The 11,125-nt window shown below is 38.3% G+C and overlaps 1 protein-coding gene across 3 annotated transcripts in view; it reads right to left on the bottom strand.

Annotated features, from left to right (window-relative positions):
• The window catches only part of STARD4 (StAR related lipid transfer domain containing 4), a 16,932-nt gene extending 7,034 nt beyond the window's left edge, over positions 1-9,898 (bottom strand). The window contains exons 1-3 of one of the 3 annotated variants that reach the window (XM_017889295.1): positions 9,676-9,897; positions 4,792-4,905; positions 3,477-3,526 (exon numbers count right to left, since the gene is read on the bottom strand). In XM_017889295.1, the coding sequence (XP_017744784.1) occupies positions 3,477-3,526; positions 4,792-4,896 (155 nt within the window). In that variant the 5' untranslated portion in view covers positions 4,897-4,905; positions 9,676-9,897. Of the gene's footprint in view, positions 1-3,476; positions 3,527-4,791; positions 4,906-9,675 lie in introns of all 3 variants that reach the window. The other 2 variants (XM_017889294.1, XM_017889296.1) reach the window with 2 other exon arrangements.
• Positions 9,899-11,125: the final 1,227 nt, after the last annotated feature.

Here is an 11,125-nt window from a genome sequence, read left to right on the forward strand (position 1 = left end):
AAAAAAAAAAAAAAAAAACTAATAAAGGTTTTTTATTTTTTTTCTAAAGGGAATAAATTCCAATAACTTTTCTGATAAGTTATGTTCTACCAATTATTTTTATTAGCATGCACCCTTTGTCCTCAAATCTAGTAAGAGAACTGAAGGCTATACTATGTGTCGTAATGAAAATAATAAAGTCCCTTCATGCTATAGCATAGCCAAAAACAGTCTATAGAATGCCATAAGCTTTCCATTTATTTTATATTCTTTCCTCAGTTATCCTCTGACATATTAATACATGAATATTTTACCCTTTTAAAACTTTTATTAGGAACAGAGAAATAGGCCAATAGAACAGAACACCAAGGAACTGACTCATAAATATGTCAGAACTTGACATATTTCAAAGGCGGCATCACTTAGCAGTCGGGAAAAATGTACAATTCCATAAATGGTGTGCCTAGATTCAATAGTTATCCTTATGGAGAAAATAAAACTTAGATTCCTATTTCCACCACTCATAATAATTAATTTCAGATAAATTAAATATCTGTGTAAAACACGTAAAATGGGCCAGGTGCAGTGGCTCATGCCTGTAATCCCAGCACTTTGGGAGGCCGAGGTGGGCAGATCACGAGGTCAGGAGATTGAGACCATCTACTAAAAATACAAAAATTAGCTGGGCATGGTGGTGCGTGCCTGTAGTCCTAGCTACTCCGGAGGCTGAGGCAGGAGAATAGCTTGAACCAGGGAGTCAGAGGCTGCAGTAAGTCAAGACCGAGCCACTGCACTCCAGCCTGGCGAGAGAGTGAGACTCCGTCTCATAAAAACAACAAAAAAACATAAAATGAAAACTTTAAAATGTTGAGAAAATATACGAGATACCATTTTGTGACCTGAGAGTACAGGGGATTTCTTGAATATGTAAAACACAGAAAAACACAAATAATACAAAAGATCAACTAAAATTAAAAACACGCATACCACACAAGAAAAAATAAGTCATTTTTTAAAACTAGCCACAGACTGGGAGAAGATAGTGTAACACATATAAACAGGGAATTATTATACAGGATATATGAATAACTCCTACAAACCAATGAGAAAAAGAAAATCCAAAGAAACGATGGGCAAAGGACATGGTAAGATTGACCTGAAATGTCAAGAAGTATACAAAAGATTTCAACTTCACTAGTAATCAAGTAAATACTAACAAGAACAATCTGATTAAAACCCCTCAGACCGACAGACATTAAAAACTCGTTAAGTAGTAAATGGAGGGGGATGAGAATCCTTAAACTGCTACTTTAGAGAGCAAGTTGGTAATATCTAGTAAGGTTGGAAGATATACATCCCTAAGACCCAAAGAAAATTACACATGTGTGCACAAAGAGATATATACCAAGAGGTTTACTATAGCATTGTACTTTATAGAGAAACATTGACAACAGCCTAAAAATCTATCAATAGGCGAATCTACAAACATAGATAAAAACATTGTGGTATATTCACATAGAGGGAAAATAATGGATTTACATATAATAATATGGCTAAATCCTGAAAACATAATATTTAATAAAAAAAGGCAAATTACTAAATATGTACATACAAACACTACATGAATATAAAAAAAACACACCAAATAATGCTTTTATATATATATATAAATATGTGGTCAAAGTATGAAACAGGAACAATACACATAACGTCAGGACAGCAGTTACCTCTGGGGATGAAAGAAAGGAGATGAAATAAGAAATTAGCTTCAGCTCTATCAGTACTTTTTTTTTTTTTAAGCATTTGAAGCTATTTAATCATTTTATAATAACTCAAGCCAAACTTGTATTATCTCCCCCACCATAAATCTGCTCTCCCATCTTGTATTCTTTAACTTGGGGTAGTTGGAGGTAATACAAATTAATCTAGTCAAATTAGAAAATCTTAGATTCAACAATGGCTCTTCTTCTTCTCTTAACCCTATTTCCATAGTCAGAACGAATCAGTCACTACGTTTTTATCAGGATTTCCTAAATGCAAAGTACTTAGAAAAATATTTGGCTCGCAATAAATGTTGGTTATCATTGCCACCACCATTGCTATCATTAAATCTTTCACATTCATTTGTCCTTTTTGACTTCCATGTTACTGCCTCAGTTAGAGCACTTTGTGTCCAACTCAACACATCAGGTCCTACCTCCTTTGATCATATATCCCTTTAAGAATCTGAAAAAAAAAAAAACACCAGTGTTTCTCATATGTGTTTATGTGGTAGATATGCAATTCCTTCTGCCTAGAACAAGAACCCTTTCATTCCTTAAGAAATGTTTATTCTTCTCTTAAGTGTTAGCTCAAATATTAGTTCTCTATGAAGTCTTTTCAGATCTCCAAGCATAAAGCTTCCCTTGGCACATGTGACACTTTCAAGCCTCACTGGGAATTATTAATTTAAAGAATTAACTTCCATACTTGCTTACAATGTTTAATCCAACTCCAATTTCCCTGTCCTCACCATAAATAGTGTAAAATTCATCTTTCTGGAAATACTATCTTTGACATTACACTTCAGAACATTCTGTATATACTAACAGGGTCCAGCAGTTTTATTTTGAAAAATGGCTGAGTCTTAAGGATGTGAACATTCTACTCCAAGTATGCAAGGCAACTGTGTCTACAAGCTTTAAAAAACAATATATTATTTTCTTATGTTATTAAATAATCTTCAAAAATGTGGTTTTAAAGGCTATATCATATTCTATCACAGATATTTCATACTGAATCGTCTCCTACTATTGATTATTCAGGTTTATAATTTTTAATATTATAAATAATGCTGTGATAGAAGAACAAGTACTTAAATCACTGTTATCTTGCTGATAAATTCTTCAAGATAAGTTCCTAGGATAAAATGTTCTACAGCACTGAGTAAATGTAGAATTTTAGAAGGGTCATATTTACAATGCTAAGAAATTCAGATTTTAGCAGCCATTTTAGATCATTATTTATGACCTCCTCACCACCAACTCAGTCCACAAAGGACACGGACATTTTTAAGGCTCTGAATTCATAAGCCCAATGTGCTTTCCAGAAAGTTAAAAAAAATCACCAGGCACGGTGGCTCAAGCACTTTGGGAGGCCAAGGCGGGTGGATCACGAGGTCAGGAGTTCAAGATCAGCCTGGCCAAGATGGTGAAACCCCATCTCTACTAAAAACCACAAAAAAAAATTAGCCAGGTGCAGTGGCAGGTGCCTTAATACCAACTACTTGGGAAGCTGAGGGAGGAGAATCGCTTGAACCCAGGAGGCAGAGGTTGCAGTGAGCCGAGATCGTGCCACTGCACTCCAGCCTGGGTGACAGAGTGAGACTCTGTCTCAAAAAGAAAAAAGTTAAAAAACTCTTAAAAAGCTAAATCTTACTAGCAATGACTACTTAGTGACAATGCATATAAGTTTCGAAATGTCTTAAGAGCTACGTAAATTTATAAAAAGGTACTCACAGATATCCATTAAATTCTTCTGAGGGTTTTCTCCAAACAGTTACATCTTTCTAGAAAAATAAAAACATTATATGGTAATAATTACATAGGTGGAACCCTAGACACAAAACTGATAATTTTATAAACCTAGAGGATTTGTCGCTGCATTAAAATAAAACTTCAGTACATTTTCAGAATACATAAAAGTCATCTACACCAAAAAAGGATTCATATTTGAATTGCTTCTTTATCCTGAAGTTCTTCATATTGTACTTAAATTACAGACCTCCAAAAAATATTTTCAGTAGTATTTAATGAGATCCAAACACTGTACGATTCAATGATGGCACTATCTTAGTCCTATCTTATCTATTTACCATTACTGATACATTCATTCTCTTAACACTAGGAACAGTATTTCATTCTGAAATTGTTTATAACTTTTAAAAAATTAAACAATTCACATTTATTATGATAGTGTTACCATGAATTAGTCCCTACATTTTTTCCTCATCATTTCCCAAGTAATTCTGAATATCAGAATAGCTAGAGCACTTAACTAGAAGTGTCCTGGGTTCCAGAATTGGTTCTAGCAACATTCAACCCACCCATGTAATAGTTTGGGCAAGTCATATTAGTAAAAAGGAATACTAAGTAGCTACCTTCATAGGCTTTTTGATATATGAAATTCTTCCAAACTATCAAGTACTACACTTTCTTAAATTGATAATGATACATTTTATTTGCTGACTTAAGAAGCTATTCTTTAGGTCTAGTTGCCATGAGCCTATTCTCCTGTCTAATATCCAAAGAGCTAATGAAAGCAGTATAGGAGGCTGGGCGCGGTGGCTCAAGCCTGTAATCCCAGCACTTTGGGAGGCTGAGACGGGCGGATCACGAGGTCAGGAGATCGAGACCATCCTGGCTAATACAGTGAAACCCCGTCTCTACTAAAAATACAAAAAACTAGCCGGGTGAGGTGGCGGGCGCCTGTAGTCCCAGCTACTTGGGAGGCTGAGGCAGGCGAATGGCGTAAACCGGGGGGACAGAGCTTGCAGTGAGCTGAGATCCGGCCACTGCACTCCAGCCTGGGCGACACAGCAAGACTCCGTCTCAAAAAAAAAAAAAAAAAAAAGAAAGCAGTATAGGATTACTACTGATATATTTCTTCCTTTGTGTGACATTAGACCATCAACTTTATTAGCTCAATTATTTATCTTGCATATCCATCCAAAGTATGGTCTTTGTCCATATCGTTCCATTTAATTTTAAAAGTCATCAACCAATTCATTAGATAGAAGATATACCCCAAATGTAAGTAATTGAACTAATTTACCGTTTTCTTAGCAACTCGCCACTTATCTTCTTCAATGCTATGGTACTGGATGAGAGTGTTTTTAAGTTTAGTCGCAAAAGAAGCAACATCAGACAGGCCTTCCATTACTTCTCTCTGTTACGGAGACCAAGATTAACATCAGCAAATACCACAGTTTGAGGCAATAGACCAGTGGGTCTCAAATCTGGCTTCACAATATAATAACCTACCAGAGTTATAAAAGATAGCTACCCTCACCCCAAATCAACTAATCACAATCTCTGATAGTAGGACCTGGGCATAGTTTTTTTCTAATTGCTCCCAAGATGAATAACCCATAGCCAGATGTGAGAATTACATATTTTTTACAATTAAAATCACTCATATTAAAAAAGTAAAAGGGAAGTCAGGAGGAGGGGGAAGGGATTGTATCTCTCTTATATATATGTTGTTAACTCTCAAACATTTACCTGCAGTCCTCATTGTTCCAATGAGCTCAAAAAATCCCAGATCCAGAAGCCTACTTAAAGCTTCAAGCCTAAATGGAATCTCTTGCCTCCCCTGGCTTTCCTCAATTTGCCACAGTACACCTCATTTTAACAATTTACTATTAAAATGGCAATTGAGCCCAAGTTCTCAAGTCAAAAGGCTTGAAATTGACCTTAGTAGCAATAGGTTCCTTTTAACACCATCATACCTCATTGTCTACAGTGTTCTAGTCCCACTGGTTTTCTTTCTGTCCCTCAAACAGGCTAGCTTATCAGTGACTGGGGGTCTTTGATACTGCTAGATCCCAAATCTTGGCATCACTAATAACAATGTAATGCAAATTTCAGTTTAAACCTCCTATCCTTCATAAAGCCTTCTGGAAGTTACCATTGACATCTTTATTTTCTTCATAGTGCTTATCATTATCAGACAATATAATAACTTATTTATAGGTGTGTGATTCTACTCTTTGACCACCTCATTCCTAACTAATAGCATAGAGGTCCTTGTCTTATTCATCGCTATATCTCTACCACCTAGAACACTGCCTGGCACATAGTAGGCCCTTATTTTGTTGATGTGTTACTGCCTCAAAACAAGAATTTCTTGGTCTTTGTCTTCTTTTGGTGCCAGGGCACCAATTTCTTAGCATAATTCCTATTTTTCACTATTCTATCTCTACTCCTTCCATCTTCAGTAAAAGGCTAAAGAAGAAAAGAGTTTTAGGGGTAAAGTTGCCCATTACAGAACCATCAAATTGCTGGAAAGGAGGTCAAGAAAACAATCTAAATGAAAGCTCAAGCCTCACCCTCTATGGGAATAAGGCTACAGTTATCAACTACGGATGCACGCATTAGAATCACCTTTTTATACTTTGTACTAGTTGTTGCTGTTTTCAGGTGTTACATTTTAGGGCCCAGTGCCAAATAGTCTGATTCAGTGGCTTTGTTCTGGAATGGACCTCAGAAATGTAGGTCCTTTAAAATTGTCTCACTAATTATTCTGTTGTCTAGCCAGGGATCAGAACTAAGTGATCTAAAAATTAAAGTGACAGAAATAAATTAAGGTTGTAGCCAATATTTAAATACCACTAATTACAGCATATAAGCCATTAAAATTTATAAATACTAAAATTATGTAGAAACATGGGAAAGTATACAAAGAAAATTCAATATACCTTTTAGGACCTATATAAGTGATGCAAAATATATAATAAGTATAGATCCAATCCATGGATGAAAAGTTGATGAGCTCATTCAAAAAGTTTCTCATTCAAGAATGTACCCAATTTCCATTCAAGAGGCTGTCAACTTGACAGCCAGTACAATGACTTTATTCAAGAGTATGCCATAAACAAGCAGAAGTTCTTGCAGAAGGCTTGTAAAAGAGATTTAATTTATCTGTTACTGGGATTACTATGATTAAACATATTCTTCAAACCCAAAGGTCACCTGCTAGGTTCCTGTGGTTGGCAGATAAGAGTATTCAAAAGTTTTGATAGAAATCAAAGGTGAAATGGAAAGTTATTATTATCATAAGCAAACATTATCATTGGGCAAATCCAGCGCACAGAAAGTTACCTAGAAAGCTACCTAGAAGAGATAAGAATCTGCAACTTTAAGGTTCTTGGCTTAGTAATCATTCATTCATACTGATCAGCATAAAGTTCAAGCTCCTTACTATAGCTTACAGGTCCTTTTATAATGTGGCATATTTTCATTACTTCATTTCCACTTATCTTTCCTGGACTCCCCTGAACCTGGGTTAGTTCTGCCTCCAATATTTTCTGACAGCAACTCTGTACTGTAATTACTCACTTGTTATCTTCTCCCATTTAACTGTAAAATCTCTGGGGGGCAGGAAATGTGGCTTCTTCAATATTATTCTCCTTATGTCTAGCATTCAGTAGGAACACAGTGAATAAAAAATGGAAAAATGTATAGACAATAAGCTACTATTCTCACTTATGGAAGACCTCAAGATATCTAAAGTATGCCCATTTACACAAATCCTAGAGCTTCTGAATAACTAAAACTGCCATTACCATAATGAAACACAATTTCTCAAGGAGGTCTACTATTAAATATTTATCAAGCATCTATTATATACCAGGTCCTAGAACTACAGAAACAGATGGAATCCAGTTTCTACTCTCAAAGTTGACTTATTCCACCCTTAAGCTTTTACAGAAATAACAAAAACTAAAACATTAAAAAATTATATTAATAGTCTTTTTAAGAGTGGTGCAGTGGGAGGTAGGAAAGGAAAAGAAAGAAGTACAAAATCAGAAAGTTATCACTCTGATTAAATATGTCCAGCAAAGTATTTAACCAGGCAGTTAAGTCTTGCATGGATTATTTTCATCAAGATTAAGTCCATAATGAAATAATGGTTGCCATCAAAATTGCTACCTCTGTGTAAACAGGCATAATTGAGCATCTCTCAAAATACTAATATATTCTAGAACCAAGAAGGCTAGGCGGAGAATATTGGGTTATCAAGGTCTTGGCTCTCTCTCCTAATATAACAGGGTACTGAAATTAATTGAGAGGAAAACACCTAATTTGCCCTCCTGTAATCTCCAACTGTGGAGAATGTCAGGAAAATGTTTTAAATACCATTCTGAACTTCCTTTTACTAATTCAGTCTTTTATTCCCTTACCTCGACTTTATATCAGGAAATTATCCAACTCTAACATTTACATGTCAGTGAGAACAGGCACCACTTAACCTTATCAGAATGTAATACTCTTGTCAGTCCCATGGCCAAATGCTGAGTAATGTCCACCTCCATGTTCTTCCTTTAACCTTTTGGTTCATGTTTTCTAGGTACATGTTTTTGAAGCGATCACTAGTGGTGACAGTAGCTGCCATCATAGGGATGGCAGCTGTCTCAAGTTAAAACTTTTCTTGAGGCCATCTATCAGCACCATAGTCTTGACCAATCCAACTCCAATTACTTTCAACTATCTGTCACAGTGAGATGGCGTAGGTTCTATTTGAAATATGGAACATAATAAAACATTTAACCTCTAATATAAAGTGAATGCCATAAAAATCTGTTGGACTTTTATAGTATGACTAAGTCAGAATTCACTTGTTAAAGAAATGCAGGTATCAGAACGGTCTAACCTTGCATTACGTGATTAATATGGTTTTCACTTCCAGGAACAGCTTCAGTTTAACATGCCATGGACTTTCCCCAATGACGTACAAACACAAACTTTGTAAATTAAATTATATTTTTTAACTAACATAAAAATGTCAGCATATGCTTGATTTCCAATCAATGTTGAACTGTTAAGTTTGCTAACTCAGACAAGTACAGCAGTTTCTCATTTTTTGAGACTGGCTCTGGCAGGAGCTCACTATTTAAAGAAACGCAAATGGAAGTATATTTCTACAACATGAAAAATGATCCAACTTACTGTTCAAACCCCTAATGCTCTAATACTTGATTTTAACAAAACCTAATGCTCTGTACTTGATTTTTAAATAACAATAGCTAACATTTATTGATCACTTACTACATGCTCAGTCCTGGCTGCTTTACATTGCATTATTTTATGTAATCCTCACAACAGTAAGAGTCCATCTATCATTGCCCCTGTTTCACAGAAAGGGAAAATAGCAACAGGAGGGTTGAGTCACTTGTCCACGATCACACAGCTCACAAGTGATGGAGCCAGAATTCCAACCCAAGACGTCTGACTTCAGAGCCTAAAGCTCTATCTTGTAAAACGGTGGAAGCTGATCACAGGCTGGAAGAGACTTCATATAAAAAACCTGGGCCCACCATGAATTTGTCAAATTTTGTCCTGGCTGCTGAACCCAAAAATCTAAGGTAATCTTTAAGTGCAAATTAGGGAAAACAATGACACTAATTTGGTGAGAAATTATATGAGTTAATACATTTAGCAGGGACCTTGGAAGCCCTGGGAAAACTTTGTCTCTTGTCATTGGCATCACCTCCGCGAAGCCTGGTGGGACGCGGCTGCCCCAGCACTGTCTGTGCACCTCCTAAGAACCAGGAGGCGCGGTGCCCTCCAACAAACACGACTGCCCCAAATCAGGCAGGATTATCACCGCCCCTCTCCCATTTAACAGCTGAGGACACTGAGGCTTAATGGATTCCAAGTACTTAAATAGGTGAGCGGCGTGCAGGGGCGATTTGCAAGCCCTGGGATCCTTCCAGCTCGCCCCTTCCCCTCCCTGGGGCTCAATTTTCTCTTTCATCTGTGAGGTCCACTCCCGCCCGGACGCCGGGGCCCGCCATCCCCAACGTCCACCGCAGGCTCCCTAGTTCCACGGTCTGGAGCAGGTCCAGAAGACGCACCTGGCAGGACGGCCCGGGCGCCACAGTCGCCCTCCCCACAGGCCACCCCAATCCTGCAGCGGCTCCGTGGCTCTCCCTACCTTTACCTGAGGTGAAGCAAGGACGTGGAAGCAGCTATGGCGCGCTACTGAGCACCTCACACCGCTCTCAGCAGTACCGCTCAGCTTCCTGGCCCGCCGAGGCGCAGGCGACAGCAGCCAACACGTAAGTCACCTCCGGTCGCAGCCAACTGGAAGGCACCCAGCGCTCAGGGCCAGGCGGGCCGAGCCCCCCAGTCCCGCCCCCTGACCCGAACTCGGGCGCTCCCGGGGGCTGGGAGGAGGTGGCCGGAACAACGTGCGCTTGCTCCGATTGGCTGACGCGGGAGCGTGTGGAGGGCTGATTGGTCCCCGATAAATGGAATGATTCCGCGTGGGTATGGGCTGGGTTCCATCCGCGGCAGGGTTCCCTGAATGTCTGGCATTGCCTGCAGGTTTGGATTGGTTGGGTTGTTCTGTGAGCACTTAATTGTGAAAGAATTTTGTCGGCAGTAAACCGACTGGGAGAAATTGAAACTGAAGGCGAAGTGAAGGATCACAGTGAGGGATAAGACTGGTCCAAATTCTTCCCGCTTGGGTTATCCTAGTATCACGCAACTAGGCTACTCCTCCCAAGACTAAAAGTCAAGTAAGAAAAAGCGCCCATGCAGAGGGGGACGAGCTCTCTGCCTCCTGCTTAGCCTGACTCACCACTGAGAGAGCTGGGAAGGAAAATGCATATAAACGAAAGTCATTGCCACTGCGTGAATTGACCTTTAGCCAAATGTGTTTGTGTGTTTCCACCCTCAGATAAAGAGTTTAGAGGGCAACCTTAGAAGTAGAGAAAAGGAGGGGGTGTGACAAGTGGATTTAGCAACTGCACAGTGTTGGAGTTTCCATCTACTCGAAGATGAGAAACATTTCTTCCAGTGGCTGTGAATTCACCCATCTGATGGGATGCTTGGCAAACAGTGAATTTCTTCCTTTGCTAGAGTAGCTATGATGCACTGATTAGCGACGCTTGGTTTGTCTGCAAATTGCAGTTACTAAGATAGGTAGTTTGAGAACCAAAAGCAGGGAAGAATGCAGTGCTACACCATTAGTGATTTCTGATAGACTTGCAATGAAAATAAATAATACTCCATAAATTTTTAAGTCGGCGTCACCAAAAGAATTACCAAATATTACTTGCTATTTATTATTGGCTGATTTTTTTTTACTTTCATCGTTTATATGTAAAATAATTTGTTTTATAATTTCGTGTGACATAATAGAAGAGTTCTTCGTGTGTTGTAAAGCTCCTTTCACTTGGGAATTATTGGCCAATTATTGAGGTTCTTTGGATGGATGGATGGATGAATACTTAGATAAATAATTTGAAATGGTTGGGGAAAAGTGCTTTGTGATTAAGTTGTGCATACTTAATATCTCATTGAATCCTCTTAACAGCCCCCTAACGTAGGTGTGTTTTAAAGGCGAGGAGCCTCATACGTAAATCTTAAGGCAAGTTGTT

This window comes from Rhinopithecus bieti, unplaced genomic scaffold (assembly GCF_001698545.2).
Source record: "Rhinopithecus bieti isolate Rb0 unplaced genomic scaffold, ASM169854v2 scaffold_18418, whole genome shotgun sequence".
Lineage (NCBI taxonomy): Eukaryota > Metazoa > Chordata > Mammalia > Primates > Cercopithecidae > Rhinopithecus > Rhinopithecus bieti.